The 20,880-nt window shown below is 51.3% G+C and overlaps 1 protein-coding gene and 1 long non-coding RNA gene across 2 annotated transcripts in view; both read left to right on the plus strand.

The window, feature by feature from the left end:
* The window catches only part of LOC125349219, a 28,849-nt gene extending 9,744 nt beyond the window's left edge, over positions 1 to 19,105 (plus strand). Inside the window, exon 3 of the long non-coding RNA XR_007210483.1 lies at positions 18,054 to 19,105. This is a non-coding gene — a long non-coding RNA (uncharacterized LOC125349219). The remainder of the gene's footprint in view (positions 1 to 18,053) is intronic.
* LOC125349218 (BRI3 binding protein) lies at positions 2,114 to 16,272 on the plus strand. Its single transcript, XM_048343135.1, has 3 exons — positions 2,114 to 2,416; positions 9,920 to 10,022; positions 15,058 to 16,272. Exons 1-3 carry the CDS (start codon positions 2,201 to 2,203, stop codon positions 15,489 to 15,491), a joined length of 753 nt encoding a protein of 250 aa, XP_048199092.1. The 5' UTR covers positions 2,114 to 2,200; the 3' UTR covers positions 15,492 to 16,272.
* Positions 19,106 to 20,880: the final 1,775 nt, after the last annotated feature.

Genomic DNA, 20,880 nt, shown 5'->3' on the forward strand with positions numbered 1-20,880 from the left:
TTCCTGGACTTCTTTAGAAGCAGAAAGGACCCTAGCATTACATTTGATGTTGTGGCTCTTAAATCTTTAAAACTTCTTTGTTTTGGGCAGGAGGGGGTGGGTCACCACTCTTCCATTCCTCAGAGTTTGTGTAAACTTGATTAGACTCAGATCAGGCTGGGGTTTACCACCTCTCAAGTCTGTCTAGGTGGTGCTGATCCTGGCCCACCCCAAGAATGATGGGCACATCTGGCCCTTACCCCCCTGCCTCTTGATCACTGCTGGAACCGTGTTCCCTTAGTGGGTTCAGAGAGATGCCCAGACCTCTCCTTCCCTCCTTGGGTAGTACTAGCTGGACCTTTCTTTTTTTTTCTTTCAAATTTTTATTATCAAACTGATGTACAGAGAGGTTACAGTTTCATACGTTAGGCATTGGATACATTTCTTGTACTGTTTGTTGCCTTGTCCCTCATACCCCCTCCCCTCCTCCCCCTTTCCCTTTCCCCCCCTGAGGTGTTCAGTTCACTTACACCAAACAGTTTTGCAAGTATTGCTTTTGTAGTTGTTTGTCCTTTTTTACCCTGTGTCTCTCAATTTTGGTATTCCCTTTCAATTTCCTACTTCTAATACCAGTATACACGGTTTCCAATATACTCAGATAAGATTACAGAGATAGTGTAGGTACAACCACAGGAAGGTGATACAAGAACATCATCAATAATAGAAGCTACAGATACAGATGGGACGTTGAAAGTAGTTACAACTGTGATATAACAATTGTTTCCATAACATGGAGTTCATTTCACTTAGCATCATCTTATGTGTTCATAAGGGTATAGCTATTGGGCTCTTGTGATGCTCTGCTATGACTTGTTAGGTTTTTAAAAGTAGGTAGCCGGTAAAGGAGAACGCCACGTGGTATTCAGGCAGGAGAGAAAGTTTATTACCGAACTGCTGGCCTGTGGCCGAGGTGATCTATGGCTGGAGAGAAGGGAGAGAGAGAGAGAGAGTGACCCCACCCAGCCCTGCCTTATATTTAGGGCAGGGCCAAGGGGTGTGGCCAGGTGGATTAGGATGTGACCTCAGGGAAAGGGGAGGTAACTGCCTCCAGGTCTGCAGGTTACCCAGGTAACTGGGTGGAGACTTAATGAGGTGGGAGCATCTACATGGAGCCCTCAGGGAGAGGACCTAACAGTGTGGAGGTGGAGGTGGATGTGGAGGCTAGCAATGGTATTAGTGAAAAGTGCCATGTGGTGACTCGCAGCAGTTCGGTTCACGGAAAACAGGCTGTCAGGACTGGGGATACTCCCAGAAAAAGAAGAAAAATAGATGGGAATTCCGCCTGTCCTGACTCTTACGCCCCATCCAAGTCACGGCACCATATATGTTAGGTTTTTTAAAGTAGGTAGCTGGTAAAGGAGAACGCGACGTGGTATTCAGGCAGGAGAGAACGTTTATTACCGAACTGCTGGCCTGTGGCCGAGATGATCCCTGGCCGGAGAGAGATAGCGACCCCCACCCAGCCCTGCTTTATCTAGGGCAGGGGCAAGGGGTGTGGCCAAGTGGATTAGGATGTGACCTCAGGGAAAGGGAAGGTAACTGCCTGCAGGTCTGCTGCTTACCCAGGTAACTGGGTGGAGACTTAATGAGCTGGGGGCATCTGCATGTAGCCCTCAGGGAGAGGACCTTACAAGAGTCTCATGCTCTTTCCTGCCCTGGCTGGCTTTGAACTGTGATTCAGAGATCTCAGTCTCCTGAGTAGCTAGGATTCTAGGCGTGAGCCACCGCAGCTCATATATATATGTGTGTGTGTATGTATATATTATATATGTAATATATATACACATAGGTGTATGTATGTATACATATATGTATATGCTTTAAAAGGAGCGGTCCCTTGGGTTGGAAAAGCTTACAGGTAGGACGAATACAGGGCCGCCCAGGCTGAGGTACCCGCGGTGGGCGGGGCAAGCCAGCCGGGGGCGGGGCCAGAGCCGGAGGTCCCGTGGTGGGCGGGGTCATCTTGGGGCGCATCTCGGGGGCGGGGCGAGCGCGGCGGGGCGGGCGTCCGTGCGCGGGGCGGGGCAGCAGCGGCGGCGGCGGCAGCAGCGGCGGCGGCGGCCGGTAGAGTCGCGGCGCGCCAACGCGGTCTCGGCTGGAGCCCGTGGCGGCCTCGCGAGCGGCCTTCACCACACACCGCGACTCGCACCGGCGGCCGAACATGGGCGCGCGCGTCTCGGGCGGGCTCCGAGCCCGAGCCGGGCTGCTGCTCGCGGCGCTGCTGCTGCTGCTGCTGCTCGGGCTGCTGGCGCCGGGCGCGCAGGGGGCGCGGGGCCGCGGCGGCGCCGAGAAGAACAGCTACCGCCGCACCGTCAACACCTTCTCCCAGAGCGTCAGCAGTCTCTTCGGCGAGGACAACGTGCGCGCCGCGCAAAAGGTGGGCGTCAGGCCCGCGCCCGCGGTCACCTTGCGGGGCTGCCGCGCTCCGGGCGCCCCGGGCCGGCCCGGTCAGTGCGCTGCCCTGGGGTGGCCTGGCGGGCCGCGCGTGGGGAGAGGGCCGGGGTCGGAGCGGGATGGGGGCTCCGCTCGCGGCACCTTGCGGAGCCCGGCCTGCGGCCCCGCGCTCTCTGCTCCACGCGGCCGCGTCTCCTTGGACCTTGGCCCCGGGCGCTGACGCTCATTCATCCACGTTTCTATGGCTCCACTGTGAGCGAGGCGCCCGCTCCGGCCCAGCCGGCGACCCCGAGCCCCTGCGACCTTGGGGTCCTCCCCGGGCCCCTTTCCGGCCCTCTCCGTGCTCTGGCTGGTTCTGAGCGCTGCGGCTGGACCTGTCGATTTGGCCCCCTTTACTGTGTGCTGCTGGGCTAGTCACTGGCAGCCTTTGGTTTACCTGGGGTCCCCTGGAACGGGGTGAACCCCGAGAGCAAGGCGGAGAGCTGGCTCAACGCCTGCTCGGCCCTCGGGTGGGTGGGATGGGGCGTCCTCCTGGGCCAAAGCCCACTCTGTGGCTCCCCAGGAAGCGGAAGTGAGTGGGTGCCTTTGCTGTACCTCCTGTTCTTTCTCTGTTGGGGTTCTAGGGTTCTGAGCTCATGAGTGGGTCAGAGCTTGGGTTCAGGTAGCCCTGTAGCTTCGTCTCCAAGCATCATTTCCATTATCGGTTGAATGGAGGAGTAATACTTTCCTTTAGTTATAAGATTGTCATAAGATTGTCATTGTCAGTTATAAGATTGTAATAGTTGGTGCCTTCCTAAACCAGAATCATGGTTGAATTAGTGTCAGCCTTTGATATTTCCTGGCCAAGATGCAGGTCAACGTTGCTTACCTCCGCTGTAGAGCTTTCTGATTGAAAAGAAAAAAAAATGCCTGGCCTTCATGGCTCACACTTGTATTCTTTGCTGTTCAGGATGTTGAGATGTGAGTATTGCAGTTCAAAGCCAGTCAGGCAGGAAAGCCTATGAGACTCTTATGTCCAAGTGGTAGGGTGCTAGCTAACCTTGAGCCAAATAAAAGCTGAGGGACAATGCTTAGGCCCTGAGTTCAAGCCCCAGCCAGGACCACCCCCCTTCAGATACCCCCTAAGATTTGTTAGTCTTTGAGATGAAGGGGAAAAGAACATTAAAAACCAAAATCAGATCTAAAAAGAAGAGATGGGCTAAATCTGTTAGGAAAACTAGTATCTGGCCAGGCAGAGGTGGTGACCATCTCTCTTCCTAGCTACTCAGGAGGCTGAGATCTGAGGATCTTGGTTCAGAGCCAGCCTGGGCTGGACAGTCCATGAGACTCTTATCTCCAGTTAACTTCTAGGAAACCAGAAGTAGCACTGTGGCTCAAAGTGGTAGAGAGTTAACCTTGAAGGGAAAAAGCTCACGAGCAGTGCTCAAGCCCAGCTTCTGCCCACCCTGGCCTCTGGAGGTGCAGACCTTTTCAGAAATGCCTGGGGGTTCCTGCTGTGGAAAATGGTGTGCAGGTAAGGCCACTGGGCAGGGCCCAGGGGAAGGTAGAGCCTCTCAGGATGGGCAGGTGAGAGCCAGGACCTCTCACTTTGCTGTACTACCCTACTCAGGCCTTGGAGGGCAGCACCATTTGTCTCAGGGCAGAAGGAAGTGTGTCTGGAAGACAGACAGAAATCTCAAGGAAGCCCTGTCCACAGGAGGCTGCACTGGGAGGGGTGTGGTGTACCTCATGAGATGGCTGGCTATATTCTGAGAACCTGTATGTGTGTGTGAGATCAGCTCCCTCAGGTCTGCCAGGATATATATCTGTCTGCAGTAGAGATGATGAAAATGATAGAGGTTGTAGTTTGCTGAAAAGCTAAGTGCATTTTATAGAGGAACACATTTAGTTATTTCATCTGACTTTCCAGTGATGGAGATTGAACCTAGGGCTTCACACATACTGAGTCACACAGGTCCAGCCTTCATTTAATTCTTTTTGTTTGTTTTTCCTTTTTATGGGTTGTGGGGCTTGAACTCCTGGCCTAGGCATTGTCCCTGAGCTTTTTTGCTCAAGGCTAGTGATCTACCAATTTGAACTATAGTGTCACTTCCGGTTTTCTGGTGGTTAGAGATCAGAGTCTCAGGACTGGGCTGGGGATATGGCCTAGTGGCAAGAGTGCTTGCATTGTATACATGAGGCCCTGGGTTCGATTCCCCAGCACCACATATACAGAAAACGGCCAGAAGTGGCGCTGTGGCCCAAGTGGCAGAGTGCTAGCCTTGAGCAAAAGGAAGCCAGGGACAGTGCTCAGGCCCTGGGTCCAAGCCCCAGGACTGGCCAAAAAAAAAAAAAAAAAGAGTCTCAGGACTTTCCTGCCTCAGCTGACTTCAAACCATGAATCTCAGGTCTCAGCCTCCTGAGTAGCTAGGATTATAGGCGTGAACTACCTGAATATGCTAGTGGCTGTAGTCTTAGCCTGCTTGGATTTACATGTTCCAACCAGAACTGCTGTGGTTTTGAAGTCAGAGACTTTAAAGAAACCCCACCTGCTGCTCCACACTTGTCTTGTCTGTGGTCCTGACTGTACTGCTGTCCATGGGACATAGGTTAGGTCATGGCTCTGCTGGACACTGGCTCTGTGACCTGGGCTGGTTGCTTTCCCTCTGTGCTTCCTTTGGAGGTAGGGCTTAGACAGGATGGGATCACATTCATGTAGATCTGGGAGGGAGATGAGGTAGGTATGCCTGTTTTCTCAGTAGTGGACTGTGTGCTTACCCTGCACACAGCCTTGGGTTCAACTGCAGGTACCCTTCTTCCCACCCATAAATAAAAAAAGACTGGGCAGCTGTCACTGGAGTGTTCTGGTTTTCTTTCCACGGTCATATTGGCATGTCCTAGTGTCTCACCTGTGGCAGGTGAGCTCGTGGGGTGGAGCTTGGTTCTGTCATAGAGAACCCAGCATCTGGGCTGGGGATATGGCCTACTGGCAAGAGTGCTTGCCTCATATGCATGAAGCCCTGGGTTCAATTCCCCAGCACCACATATACAGAAAACAGCCAGAAGTGGCGCTCTGGCTCAAGTGGCAGAGTGCTAGCCTTGAGCATAAAGAAGCCAGGGACAGTGCTCAGGCCCTGAGTCCAAGCCCCAGGACTGGCCAAAAAAAAAAAAAGCCTCATGAAAAACAGCTTTTCTTGACATTATTGATAAACATGGGCAAGATTTACTCACATGCAGAGACAGTGTCTGTCACATGCGAAGGCACAGAGTTGCATTAGAGTAGACGTCTCATCCCATCACTGAAATGTACAGACAGTTAAGGCATGTCTCAAGAGAACCCAGCATCTGCAGACAGTGGAGGGTGGAGACCAGACTCAGGCCGTGAGGTACAGGGCCAGTGATAGGAAATGCCCAGATCTGTACAGCCGTAGCAGGGCTGGGTTGAGTGGGTGGTGGGAAATACTTCATCATTGTGAATATGGGGTCTCCTTTGAGGTGATGAGAACTGCTGGAACTACACCGAGGAAGGATTGCGGGACACCCAGTGTGATTTGTGCCACTGTATCACACTTCCTAGAATGATTTTAGTAGTGCCAGGCACGCTTGTAATCCTATCAGGAGTCTGAGATGTAAGGGTTGCGGTTCAAAGCTAGCCTGGGCAGGGAAGTCTGTGAGACCTGTCTTTTACTACCAAAAAGTTGGAAGTAGAGCTGTGGCTCAGGCAGTAGAGCACTAGGCTTGAGCACAGAAGCTCAGGGACAGTGCCTAGGCCCTGAATTCAAGTCCCAATACTGGCACACACAGAGATTTCATTAGTGAGTTTGGTAAGTTTGGTTAGTTTGGTTTCTTTTTTGGTCAGGGCTGGTGCTCTACCACTTGAACCAGAGTTCTGCTGTAAATTGTTCCAGTGGACTTGATTCACATGGCCTGTGGGCATTTTTTGAACAGTAGCCACTGCGTCTGGCTGCATCTGACAGCATTGGAGTTGTCCCACACATGCAGGCAGTTGCCCAGCCCCGGACGTCCCTGCCAGGTCCCCCAGGGACCCATGGCTGCTCTTCTGATGACATTTATTCTGAGTCCTTTATTCAGACTTTAATGTTGAGAAATGGGACTAGACTCCAACCTTGCAGGCAGTGTCCCAGACCTCCCATCTGTGGCATTGACCTTTGTTTTTGTTTTGTTGGTTGTGGGCCTGGGCACTCTACCATTTTGAGCCACAGCCCCACTTCCGGTTCTCTGCTGGTTAATTGGAGATAAGAATCTCACAGACTTTTGCTGCCCGGGCTGGCTTTGAACTGTGATCCTCAGATCTCAGCCTCCTGAGTAGCTGGGATGGCTGGTGTGAGCCCTTGGTGAGCAGCTGGGTTTTTAAATTTCCAATGGGAGGGCTGACCGTGCCTTGGGAATCTATCTTGACCTGCTTCTGTGGAAGCTGCCCTCTTTGTACTCTTCTTCTGGGAGCAGTTGCCCCTTGATTTAAAGAAGCACACAATTTTCTGATTTTTTTTTTTTGCAGTTTGCCAGCAAGTATTTTGAGTAAAATCACTTTGCCACTTTGCTGTGCTTTTTCTCCTGTCACTGTGAACTGACTGCATGTGACGTGTAGACAGATTGTGACGTGTGCCCTGAGGCCATCGGTGCCCATCAAAGCCAGGCACCCAGAGCTCATGCACACCTGTAATCTCAGCTCCTCAGGAGGTGCAGAACTGAGGATCTTGGTTCAAAGCCAGTCTGGACTTGAAAGTCTGTGAGACTCTTCAATGAACCACCAAAAAGGTGGAAGTGGAGCTGCGGCTCCAATGGTAGAGCACTACCCTTGAGCACCAGAGCTAAAGGAGAGCTAAAGACCTTGAGTTCAAGCCCCTGTGCTGGCTAAAGAATAAATAAGATAACTATCAGGACTAGGGGAAGGTCCTGGCCATTTCATCCCCCAGTGCCTGCTGGCAGCCTCCCCTGGGCCTCCCTGCTGCTCTGGAGAAGGCCCAGGAAACCCAGGCTCCAAGGACCCTGTTCCCCCACTGCTTGGCTGGATGTCTAGGGCGCAGGCCTGCAGAGCTGGCTCATCTTGCCCAGCACCCCTGGGGTGGGGAGCACAGGGCATCCCTCTGCACCCCTCACCTGCTCTCCAGGTGTCACCAGTATGCCAGTATGCTGTGTCATCCCTTCTCGTGGGTTTCGTTTGCGGCTCTGGGGCTGCAACCCAGGGCCTGAGTTGCCCAACCTGAGATTTTTTATTTTTTTGGCCTGGGGGGGGGGGGGAGAGAGAGAGAGAGAGAGAGGGAGAGAGAGAGAGAGAGAGAGAGAGAGAGAGAGAGTCCACGCCAGTACTGTTTGAACTATTTGAGACCTCCTGCTTTCATTCAGGTTCCCTCCCCCCTCTTACGGATGGTGCTCTACACCTTGAACCACACTTCCAGTCAGACTTTTTGCTGGTTAATTGGAGATAGAGTCTTGCAGTCTTTTCTGCTCAGACTGGCTTTGGACCACTATCCTCAGATCTGAGCCTCCTGAGTAGCTAGGGTTAAATAGATGTGAGCTGCTGTGCCCAGCTCTACACTTAAGCATGAGAAGCATTTGAGCTGGTGTTGTTCCTCTGTTTGGGTGGGGATGGGGCCATGCTTGCAGCCGGCTGCTGAGGTGGTGTCAGATCTGCTGGGACCTGTTGTGTGTGTCCCTGGCACACCTGTCTTCCCATGGAAGTCAGCCTGAGAAGAGGCCTCTGGCCTGGACTCGCCTTCCTGGCAGGTGTTTGCCGCTCCAGCAGGTGTGGCGAGTGGTGGGGCCGCTGGCAGGTGTGGCGAGTGGTGTGAGCCTTGGTTGGCATGGTTCTGGGTGAGTGCCGAGTGTGTTTGCTGCCACCTGCAGATCTGATGAGGACAAGCTGTGGCTGCCTGCCGTGTGCCAGACCCTGTGCAGGGGTCTCTGCTGGTTCTTATGTGGACTGTCTCCTGGTCCCATTTCCCAGCTGGGGAAACCAAGGCCCAGCAAGGTTGGCAGGAGTAGTACTATCTCCAGTCCCTGAAGGAACTGCTTCTGCTCAGCCTGCCCCAGGCAGCTGGTGCCACCCGCTGCTTTTCACACCAAGGCCTGTCATTTTTCTGCTGCACTGGCCAGTGTGGGAGTCACAGGCTTCAAAAAGAATTAGCCAGGCGTGGTGGCCCACACCTGTAATCCCAGCTTCTCAGAAAGCTGAGATCCAAGGATGGAGGTTCAAGGCTCACTTAGGCAGCTAAGTCCTAGAGAGTCTTACGTCCAGTTAACCAGCAAAAAAGCCATAAGTGGTTCTGTGAGTCAAGTGGTAGAGCACCACTAGCCTTGAATAAAAAAGCTCAGGGACAGTGTTCAGGCCTTGAGTTCAAACTGCAGTACAGGTACATGCATACCCTCCCACCATTTTTTTTTTTTTTGCCAGTCCTGGGGCTTGGACTTGGGGCCTGAGCACTGTCCCTGGGTTCTTTTGCTCAAGGCTAGCACTCTACCACTTGAGCCATAGCGCCACTTCTGGCCTTTTGTATATATGTGGTGCTGAGGAATCGAACCCAGGGCTTCATGTATGCGAGGCGAGCACTCTTGCCACTAGGCCATATTCCCAGGTGGGTGGGCCCCCCCCCCTTTAAGTGCTCTATTTTTAGAGTTAAATAATAAACCTGGGACTGTCCCTTTAGAATGAGTGTTAATGAAAGGAATTACTTTAATAACAAAGATGGACGTCTGCTTTACAGTCACATGTTCTCTTAGCAGCATGTCCTCCACACTGCATTAGCCATTGGTCAGCATCATGCCTTTTGCCTACTGAAATTCCTGGATGGTAGAGTCTACCGCAGGGGCTCATGCTTCCTCCAGCTACCCGAGGGACTGTGAAGGCAAAAGAACAGAGCAAGACACAGTTTTTTTTTTTTTTTTGCCAGTCCTGGGCCTTGGACTCAGGGCCTGAGCACTGTTCTTGGCTTCCTTTTGCTCAAGGCTAGCACTCTGCCACTTGAGCCACAGCGCCACTTCTGGCCATTTTCTGTATATGTGGTGCTGGGGAATCGAACCGAGGGCTTCATGTATACGAGGCAAGCGCTCTTGCCACTAGGCCATATCCCCAGCCCCAAGACACAGTTTTGACTAAGATATTTTGGTACAGAACCTTATCTCATGAGTTACTCATTTCAGTTTAATTTGATAGATTCCAGAAATTGATTTAGAAAATCCTGGTCTTTAGAAATTCAAAACCAGGCAGAGGAGAGCAGAGATAGGACCAATACTCATAGCAGAAGGATTAGGAGAAATGGCAAGCACTATGGCAGCCACTTTGTGGTATCTGGCAAAGTGGGACACTGTGCCTGCTGTCTACTCATGCTGAGTTGGAGTTCATACTCTGGCTACCTGGCAGACTGTGTGGTATGAGTGTGGGCTCCTGGGAGGTGTGAACTTGGACTCAGGTTCACTGCTTGGGTGGTTTTGGGAGACAAGTATGTGTTGGTTGGTGTCCTGGTGACCTTATTCTTTATTCTTGCAGTTCTTGACCCGGCTGACAGAGAGGTTCGTGTTGGGAGTGGACATGTTTGTGGAGGCACTGTGGAAAGTTTGGATGGAGGTCCTGGATGCCCTTGGACTTGACGGTAGGTGTGTGTGTGTGTGTGTGTGTGTGTTTGTGTGTGTTATAGGGTGTGTATTTTGCTTTGTGTGAGACAAGATCTTTCTGAATAGCCTAGGCTGACCTTGAACTCCTTATCCTCCCACCTCAGCCTCCTGAGCACTGGGATTACAGGTGTTGTCTCACTGTGTGGCTGCTGGGTGGTGTGTGGGAGGCTGAGTGTCTGTTTTGGGGTTTGCGTGGATTAGTGGTGGTGGGGCCCCAGCCTTCCTGGATCCCATGTAGAACGAGGGCCATGTGGGCTATACAGGTGCCCTCTCTCGGGCAGACCACATGGCCCATGGGATGAAGCCCTGGGTTGGTGGGAGCTGAGACGCTGGGCATTTGGCCTGTGGGGATTTCACAGATGAGGAGGTGTTTGCAGGGACCCCAGGAGGCCGAGGGCCATGCATGTCCTGGCAGTGGCAGCTGTGGGCCTGGGTGTCCATGGACATAGCGATGGCAGCTGTCTCTAGGAGCCTTGGGAGCCAGGTGACCTGGCTCTTGGTGCTCTAGCCCTGCCATCCTGGGGGCTCGTGGGAGTGGTGGGCAAGAAGCCATTTGGGCCTGGAGGGCAAATGCATGGTGCAGTTTGATTGTGCTGTGGTGGGCCCACGTTGCTAGCCAGGAGGAGAACTGACATGGCCTGCCCTGCCCAGCCACACTCAGGGAGGGCAGTGGCCCTGACCATGGCTGGTGGAGAGGTAGAGGTGCCAGTAAGGCATCTACTGAGGGTGGACAGAGGCTAACCTGGCCAGAGACCTACCATGTGCTGGCTTTGGTGTCCTGTCCACTTGTGGCCCCACTGTGACTACCCAGCCTGCGGGGGGGGGTCCTGGCTCTTGCTGATTCCCCCCGCAGGGTGCCCCTCCTGCCTCAGCTGGCCTCATCTCCACAGTCCACACAGGGGCTCTCTGCATCTCTGCCACCCTTGCCAGGATGCCTGCAGCTGTACCCAGTGTCACGGGCTGCCAGAGTGAGGAAGGAGCACTGTAGTCCCTGGAAAAGCAGAGCCTCCCAGGGCATCAGGCACCAGCTGGGTGACCAGGCTCCACCTTCTGCTTCTCTTTGTGAAGCCACAGGCTGAGCCTCATTCCTCTGGCAGTGTAATAGCCAGGGGTGTGTGGTCACTGTGGATGTCTCTGTCTGGCATGAATCTGTTGCAAACGGTTGTGAGCGCCTTGTCCTGCTGCAGCTGGGAGGAAGGCCTGGAGCAAAGCAATGATGGAGACCGGATGGTGGAATTGGTTTCAGGGTGCCAGGGGATCTGATGCCTCACTCCAGCAACTGATCCAGAGGGTCCCATGAACAGGGATTTTATTCATTATCAAACAGGAGTGCAGAAAACAAGGTAGCCATCTTTAAGTGATAAGTGTACCACTGTGGGGGGAACAATCCTAGGTTTAGTGACTTCCAGAAAATAGGATGTGAAGATGAGCAGTAAATAGCCAATTTTAACAGGTCACCTGCAAGCTCCAAGGTCTAGTGAAGATTGGGATTATCATGAGGGGGGGAGTGGGGGGGGGGGGAACTGACCATTGTAATGCTAATAAGCACAATAGGTCTTGTCTGGGCAAGGGACCGAGAATGGTGTTCCAATTCTCTAAGGCCTACCTTAGGGCTTTGCAATTACGGGTTCCCACATGAATTAAAATGCCAAACTTGCTGAGTACTGGTGGCTCATGCCTATAATCCTAGCTACCCAAGAGGCTGAGATCTGGGCCTAGGAATATAGTTAGTGGTAGAGTGCTTGCCTGGCATATATGAAGCTCTGGGTTTGATTCCTCAACACCACATAAACAGAAGAAGCTGGAAGTGGTGCTGTGGCTCGTGGTAAAGCGCTAGCCTTGAGCAAAAAGATACCCCAGGGACATTGCTCAAGTCCTGAGTTCAAGCCACAGGATTGGTTTTTTTTTTTTTTTGGCCAGTCCTAGGCCGTGAACTCAGGGCCTGAGCACTGTCCCTGGCTTCTTTTTTGCTCAAGGCTAGCACTCTGCCACTTGAGCCACAGCGCCACTTCTGGCCATTTTCTGTATATGTGGTGCTGGGGAATCGAACCCAGGGCCTCATGTATACGAGGCAAGCACTCTTGCCACTAGGCCATACTCCCAGCCCCAAGCCACAGGATTGGTAAGAAAAAAAAAGAGGCTGCCATCTGAGGTTCTGGTTTGGGCAGGAAAGCCCTTATCTCAAAAACCAACCACCACCAAACAACAAAAACTCCCTTGTGGGAGGGTGGGTATGGGCCTCCCCAGCCTTCCAGGCTGCTGCGAGGCTCACAGGGGAAGACCGTTCTGTTTAGCCCCCAGAAGATGGGTTCAAGTTCATGCCCGTGGGGGTGAGCATGCTCATTGAAGGTGTCTTTGGTGGAGTGACCCCAGTGGGCCCTGATGTGATAACTTTTGTCCTTATAAGAAGTGGGAAGTTTGGGCAGAGACACAAAGAAGCATTGAGCAGATCCCATGAAGACACCAGGAGATGGAAGGGGGGCTCAAGCCCAGGGACACCCAGAGTCACTGGGCGCTTGCAGGAGACCTTGCCTCAGCCATCTGTGCCTGCATCTCATCACGTCAAATCTGGGCTCAGTGCCACATCGGTGGGGGTACCACTTGTCCCTTGGCCTCCTAGTACCCCTTTTGAGGGTAGGACCCTAGGTTTGCACCTTAGCAAGACCTTAGACAAGTTGGAGTGCTACTTTGGGCTCTGGTAGAATCAGAGGCTGCAGAGTGGAGAGAGCAGTGATAGCTCTGGGGACCTGGCTGAGCCAACAGTCAGCCAAACCCTGCAATGGTGTGCAATCTGGCCCCTGCCTGTGCCCTGGGGACACAGCACTGGGGATGCAGCCGCTTCCCTGCAACCGGAGCTGGGGTCATGTGAGAGAGAGGACCCCCTCCATGCCTTCGCTGGTGTATTTCATGCTTGCCAGCTGCCAGCTGTCCAGAGGCCTTGGGATTGTGTCAGATGCTTGGCTACTCTGATACAGAACGCTTCGCTGGAAATCATGTGCAAAGGAGGATTGTTTTAGTGCAAAGACTTTGAGCTCAGTGTGCCAGTTTTGTTCTTCATCGTTCCTCAGGGTGGCATTTAAAGTGGAGAATCCTCAGCCTAGAGCAGTCCAGTAGAAGCAGACTGTGAGGCCCGGCATGGTGGTGCATGCCCGTCATACCAGCACATGGGAGGTGGAGGGCCGTGTGCTTGAGTCTGGCTTGGACTATGTAGTGAGGCCTGTCTCTGTCAAAAGTCAAGTCAAAAGAAATGGGTGGACATGATTTTGATGGGTATATTAGTAGTCAAACACCAGTACAATCATTCTTGGGTGTCTTACAGTTTTCAGGTACAGGCTGACATCCCTGCCCCAAAAATTCAGTCTGAAATCAGAAATTAATGTAACTGCTATGCTCGACTGTTTTTTTTTTTTCTTTCTTGTATTGAGGCTCGAACTCAGGGCCTCGGTCTGCCCTTCAAGGTAGCTACCACTTTAGACACAGCTCCACTTCCAGCTTTTTGGTAGCTTATTGGAGATAAATTGCCTGGCTTTGAACTACAGATCTCAGCCTCCTGAGTAGCCAGGATCGCAGGCAAAGATGTCTGCATTCTCAGAAGACGCCTGATGAGATGTGTGTACATCTGTGCTGGCGTTGGAAGAGCAGGTGAACAGAGATGAAGCAGAGTGGACAGTTCCAGTGGCTTTGCGACGCAGATTTACCTTTCTGTTCTCGCGCAGGTTCTGTTTGAAATATACCTGATCCGGGACTATGGGAAGTGCCACTCACACGTCTCACTCTCTTCTTGTGGAACGCTTCAGGAATAAGAGACCCCAAGTAGCTTAAATAACAGGGGCTTGTCACTTCCTAATATGAGCAGGTTCACAGAGGAGGGGCTACAGGTGTGATGGCTGCATACATTGTCCTCAGGACCAAGACACCTTCCATTTTATTACCCACATAGGTGACTTCCTTTCCTTCACGGCCCAAGATGGCTACATCAGCTCTAGCCTTTGCAGCCACATTCCAGCAGGCAGAAAGAGAGAAGGTAAAAGGCACATTCTGGCTTTTTTTTTTCTTGGTGCCAGTACTGGAGCTTGAAGTCAGGGCTTCATGCTCTTGCTTGGCTTTTTTGGCTCATGGCTGGTGCTCTACCACTTGAGCCATGCCTCTAATCCAACTTTAATGTTTCTGTTTTTTTTTTTCTAAGAGTCTTACACTTTTCTGGCTGTGCTGGCTCTGAACCTTGTTCCTCAGATCTCAGACTCTTGAGGAGCTAGAATTACAAGCGTGAGCCACTGGAGCCCAACTGCTACTTTTATTATTCTTTTCTTGTTAGTCCTAGGGCCTGAACTCAGGGCCTGGGGTTCCTAAGCTTTTTTTTTTTTTCCTTCAAGGCTAGTGATCTACCACTTTGAGCCACAGCTCTACTTCTGATATGCTGGTGGTTAATTGGAGATAAGAGTCTCACAGATTTTCCTGCCCAGGCTGGCTTCAAACCATGATCCTCAGATCTCAGCCTTCTGCATATAGGAGTATGGATGTGAGCCACCATAGCCTGGCTAATACTTCATAGGAAACTCCTTAAAACTACTGCAGAACATTTTGTTGTTGCATTACTCCTTGGCCAGAACTTAGTTATATAGTTGTAAGCGAGGCTGGGAAATATTTTTTATCCTGGCTAGCTGTGCACATTTATTACTGTGTTCAAAAACCAGATCTGTCCCACTGTGAAAGGTGCTTGATTTATTGTCTTTGAGACTGTCTCAGTGTGTATCCCTCACTATGGATCAGTCCCCCCAGTGCTGAGATTACAGGCATGTGACACCACACTCGGCTTGAAAGGTGTTTGTAACTCGGCAAGAACAGGCAGTCTTCCAGGGCTGCCCGTGTCTCTTCACAGCTTAGTTTGGGGGGTCAGAGGTGTCTTGTTTCCATTCCTTGGGTTGTGGGGAGCTGAGCTGCTCTGGCCTCTACAGAAGGGGCCTCCTTCCCAGTTGAGGTGACTGACATGTCTGCTCCGTGCTCTGTTCGCAGTGTCCAACCTGTCCCAGTACTTCAGCCCAGCCTCTGTGTCCAACAGCCCGGCACGGGCCCTGTTGCTGGTCGGCGTGGTCCTCCTGGCCTACTGGTTCCTGTCTCTGACCTTGGGCTTCACCTTCAGCATCCTGCACCTGGTGTTCGGCCGCTTCTTTTGGCTGGTGCGCGTGGTGCTCTTCTCCATGTCATGTGTGTACATTCTGCACAAGTACGAGGGAGAGCCTGAGAATGCCGTCCTGCCACTGTGCCTGGTGGTGGCCGTGTACTTCATGACAGGGCCCATGGGCGTGTACTGGCGGGGCAGCCCGGGCGGCGGCGGGGGCACCCCCAGCGTGGAGGAGAAGCTGGACCACCTGGAGAACCAGGTCAGACTGCTCAATATCCGCCTCAACAGGGTGCTGGAGAGCCTGGACCGCTCCAAGGACAAGTGAAGGTCAGGTGCCCGGCTGGGTCCCCGGGCACCAGCTCCCACTCCCAGAAGACACAAGAGGAGGAAAGCAACCACCCCCCCGGCCCCCCCCCAATCTTAATAAACAGCACTGAGCAAGAAAGTGGCGCCTGCTGAGCCTGCGCGCCAATCCTTAGGACCCGCCGAGAAGACTGGAAGGATCGCCCACTGCAACTCCATGCTGAGTCTTGTTAGTGGAGAGGATGTTTCTAAACAAAAGCATAGGACCCTAGGAGCTTTACAGGAAGAGACATTTATCTGTGCATAGAACATAAAGTTAATTTTTTCAAGCATTGACAAATACATCTTTTGTAAGGTTTTTAAATAAAGGCAGATGGAGTCGGGTTTATTAGAACTTTGCCTCCAAGGGAGCAGGCTGCTGGGCTGACATTTTAAGAGAAGTCTAAATGCCAACGTTGGGTTTTAAAGAGGAAGGATTGGTGGGCGAGGTCTGTGTGTGTCATCTTCACATCCCCAAATGGTGAGCTTTACTTCGTGTCATTTGGGGTTCATGTTGACTTAATGAGTGGCATCATGTCTCACCGTGGATGGTTGAGCTTCTGAATGGGACGCAAACTCTGCTCCACCCCGGGGACCCTGCTGAACTCCATGGTCATATTGCTAAATGAAGAAAGGGATCATAAGTAGGAAGAGCCCTGGCTTTAAAATTTTTTTTTATTTTTCTTTATTCTTTTCTTCCCCTATACTGTGATGTGTTTGAACCTTGACATTTCCAAAAAGGAAAGTATAAGCACAGGGCTAAGTGTCTGCGGGGTCTGATGCCGAGAACCGCCTGGGTAAGCCTTGAAGAGCATTCTAGAATCTGGTTCCATTCCACTTTTTCTGTCTTTCAGTGATGTCTGTGTGAGAAAGTGCTTCTGTAGACTGTTTTCATCTGTGTGTTTCTTGGCCGGCTCAGAGTTCTAGCCCGGCTAAGGAGACTCAGCCTCTGTCTCTTCATGCAGAGCTCCTGGGCTCCCAATAGCCATGGAGGTAGGGATGGCTTTCCTGGCATGGCATCTGTCACGTGTGTTCCTCGCTTGTGGCCAGAGTCTTGTGGGGCTTGTGTTTAGATATTCTCTTGGGTCAGAGAGAAACACCTGTTGGTGGGTAGCAAGGTCCTGGGCAAAGTTTGGGCCTGAGGCTGGTGACACAGCATTTCTGCTTAGGGCCTGGTCAGGACAGGACGCTCAGGTCTATAGGTTGAGGCCGGAAGGCTGCCCAGGTGTGACTGTCCCTATAGGCCATGCCCGGCCCTGGTCACCTGTCAGACGTTGACCTTGAGTCTGAGTGTGTGGTAGTGATGATCTGGGAAACAGATGCAAATCTTTCAGAGAAAGTTTCTGAAACTTTGTCTTTTTCAGGGGAACACAATGGGTACCCCAACTCTTGTATTCAGATCGCTTGGTGGATTTACCCCCTGCCCCCCATGCCTGGACTTTGCCTTGGATGATCCTTACCCAGGACATGAGATGCCAGTGTTCTGGGCGGAAGCCCTTCCAGTTTAGCCGTTGAGGTCCTGTAGGTGGTTTTTTGAACACGGTACAGAATACTTAGGAACAATGGCCACAGCATGCCCTCAACTGTTTAGGTACCAGAAGATGGTGTTGCCAGTGTTGTCTGGGTGAGACTAGTGTTAAGATAGTAATGTGTGCACAAAGCCAGCGCACCCTGCCCTTGTGGGGCTCCTCTGATGCAGATCGTGCCTGCCTTGGTTTACCTTTCCCTTCCCCCTCTCCCACCTGGAGCCTGAGGCCTGACAGGACAAGCCAGTGTCTTGTGCCAAAGGGTTGAGACTTCAGACATAGGCTGAAAAATGCCATCAGAAATGGGCACCGTTTTCTCCAGTTTAGCTATCAGAGAACTCAGAGTTTGAACACAAGGCCTGGCAGGCTCACTGGGCTTCTTCACTCTACCATTTGAGCCATAGTTCTCCTTTTTGGTAGTTAGTTGGAGATGAGTCTCCAGGGCTTTTCTGCTTAGGATGTCTTTGAACCAAGATCCTCAGATCTCAGCCTCCTGCATGAGGATCTCAGCCTCCTGCACAGCTAGAAGTACAGGCTTGAGTCACTGGCACAGACTGGTCTTATTTTTTTAGGGATCCTCACTCCAAGGTAGAATATTCCATGAAACTTGTGAGTGGTGTTTGCCGCATAAAGCGTGGGATGTTTGAGTGAATGAGTTTGAGTCAGGGATGGTCTCTTTTCCTTCTTTGTGCTCTGGAAGCTTGTAGGTTCACTCCCCCGCCCTCTCCTCTCTTTTGTATGTGGGAAAATGTATTTTTGTACCGTATCTCATACCTTGAAGAGAAGCCTTTTTTTTTTTTTTTAAATATCTTCAAGGTTATAGAATATATTAGTCTACACTTCATGTAGGAATGTGATAGGAAAACATTTTCATGACAACTGCTGTGGGTGTGTTGTAATGAAGGGTCATATTTTTTAACGGTATATTCAGTGTTCATTTCCCCGTGCTTCAGTGCCATGTTGAATGTTGGCTTTGGTGGGCACAGGAGCTGGGAGAGAGGGAGGAGCCCATGGGCAAGTGGCTGGGGTCTGGGACAGAGAGGGATCTTTTCCTTGTGATCTGAGCCAGGACAATACAGGGTCAGCTTCCCTTAGCTTGCCCTTGGCCTGACCCACCTTTCAGGGTCCTCGTCTCTGTACTCCAGCCCCCAGCATCTTGGTCAGGTGGTCACAGATCCTGCGAAGGTGACCGAGTGACCACACAGAAACGAAGCCATCAGAAAGATTCTGAAAGAAGTTGTTATTGTGTAGGATCTGGGCTTGAACTTGGCCTGGCCTTGGCTTTTTCAATCCTGGTACTCTGTGCCTTGAGATGCAGTGCCACTTTCTGGCTCGTTAGTCAAAGGTAAGTCTCCAGGCTGGCTTCAAACCACGATCCTTAGACCTCAGCCTCCTGCGTGGCTGGGATTACAGGCATAGCCGCCAGTGCGTGGCTTCATGAGAAGGTTTTGGATACAGGTCCCCTAAAGAAGGAGCACAGCAGGCCATCCCTGCTGTGTGAACCCAGAGGTGCAGGATGCGCTGGCTGGGGAGTCAGCTGGAAGGGAGCAGCCTTTCTGGGTGCTGAGGACATGCAAGTCCCGTGGGGAGCTGGGAGGATCATTTGGTTTCACCATACTGAGTGGCTGCCTTGCCAGGATGGTGTTAGAACTCATCTGGCCCTGATTCAGCAGACCGGCAGAGGAATACAGTGGCTCCTGCCTGCACACTCCAGAGGCAAAGGCAGGAGGATCAGAAGTTGAAGGCTAGCCTGGACTCCATAGTGAGATGCTGTCTTCTACAAAGCAAACTGCATTTCTCCATGTCAGATGTCAACAAGGCTACACTCCTTGTTTTTGGGAGCATTCTAAATTGCCTCAGCCATTTTTCTCCCCAAGAGTCTCTCCATGTAGTCCAGGCTGGCCAGGAACTTGCTCTCCTCCTGCCTGCTTCCTGAGGGTGCAATCACAGGTGTGTGTCACCATGCCTGGCTTGCTACTTCATAGGTGACATCTGGATATGTGACCAGTAATGACTCCCTGGTGATGATCTTTCAGCTCACTGACAGGAGCCAGTACTTGCCATCCAACTTGAATGAGGGTCAGCTGCCCTTTTCCCAGCCCTTCTTCCAGTGCCAGGGAATGAACCCAGGGTATGGTGTGCACTCTACTCCAGAACTACACCTCTGGCCTGCAACCTTTCCTTTTCAAACGTGTCACCATTGTGCTAAATTCTTGTGTATGGCTATTTGAGTCATAGCAATTCCCTGTTCCTTCCTTGTGAATAATCCAATTAGATACATTTTGGTGGGACTCTAAGAGAGACCCCTTACAATCCCTACCAGACAGCCATCAGTGTGATGTGTTAGGCAAGTTCTGCATGCTGGATTCGTCCCTGTTTGGTGCCTAGCTGGTGCCTCTGTCAGTGGGACAAACACCACAGCCAATCAGTCACCCATGTCGTCTCTTGAAAGCTTGTGGCAGCTAATGTGTCTGTGATCTCACATGTCCTAGTTCACTGCAGATATCATTGTGTGAGTCTAACCTGCATGTGTGCTAAATCTCTGAATACTGTAATTAAATTGATTTCTTGTGATGGTGACTAGTGCACAATTTCAACCCTCTTTACTGGAAATCACATTTGTGAGGTACAGAACTCAATTGGGTACCTATTTTGTGTAGTTTTATCAGGTTATGGATTTTCTATAGTATTTGCTTTGACACAGTAGACAGCCATCTTACCTGAGCCTCGTGTGTGGGTGTGCAAGCACCATGCTGCCCCGCGCCTTGAGAAACTGGTTCTACAAATCTTATAGAGACAAATGTATATTAGGCTTATCATTTTTTTTGCAAAGCAATATATACATTCCACTTATTTATTAATCTCTGGCTTTGGTATTATGTAGAGATATTTGTAGACTGATTTCAGAACAGAATTAAAATATTGTGAAAATTACACAGCTTGTTTACTGTGATTTTGTCATACTGACTTAATTATATTTTATCAGACAGGCATGGGCAATTTTCCCCAACTTAGACATGCAGTGGTGATACCATGGTGTGTGTGTTAGATTTTTTGCAGTTGCAGATGAACTCAGCAACCTTGAACGATGGCTAAGCTTACTTGCTCACGGCTGCTGCTCTACCTTGAGCCTTGCCTCCAGTTCAACATTTTTACTACTTGGCCATAAAAGCTCGGACTTTTTTGCCCAGTCTGGCTTTGAACTGCATTATTCAGATCTCAGCCTCCTGAGTAGCTAGGATTTCAGGAATTAATACCTGTGTCCAGCTTGTCTTATTTTTCTGACAGGGTCTCAGGGAGTATCCCTCAGCCAGCCTGGAGCTATGTGGTTAGGATGACAAGTGTGTGCTACAGTCCGTATATTGACTGATATGGGATATTGCATTTATGCCCAGCTGTCCTTGGACCACAGTCCTGATCTCTAGGATTCCAAGCTTCAGCCATGGTATCTGGGTTTGGCCTCTGGAGAAACATGTGTCATGATGCATTGGATTTGATGCATGGAGCCAGGACAAGTCATGTCACAGCTTCCATTGAGTCCCTGAAGCAAACAGTGGGAAAAGTCCTTACTCTCCATATCCTGGAGGGGGTGGAAGGGGGGGGAAAGTAGGAAGAAAAGGAGAGAGGAGGGAGGGGAGGCAGAGAGGGGGTTCATTGGACCCAGGCGTTCAATGCACATTTGTTGGGAACAATGCACCTTGGTGCTGACTCCCTAGACTTGTAACAATTAATTCGCACAGGATGGGGGTCTGGGCCTGGGAGCCCCAGCGTTATTCTCATTAACCAGGCCTGTTCCACCTGCCACTGCTGAAGTTACACAATCCCTCTATAAGAAGATTATCTGCC

Source organism: Perognathus longimembris, chromosome 3, assembly GCF_023159225.1.
Source record: "Perognathus longimembris pacificus isolate PPM17 chromosome 3, ASM2315922v1, whole genome shotgun sequence".
Lineage (NCBI taxonomy): Eukaryota > Metazoa > Chordata > Mammalia > Rodentia > Heteromyidae > Perognathus > Perognathus longimembris.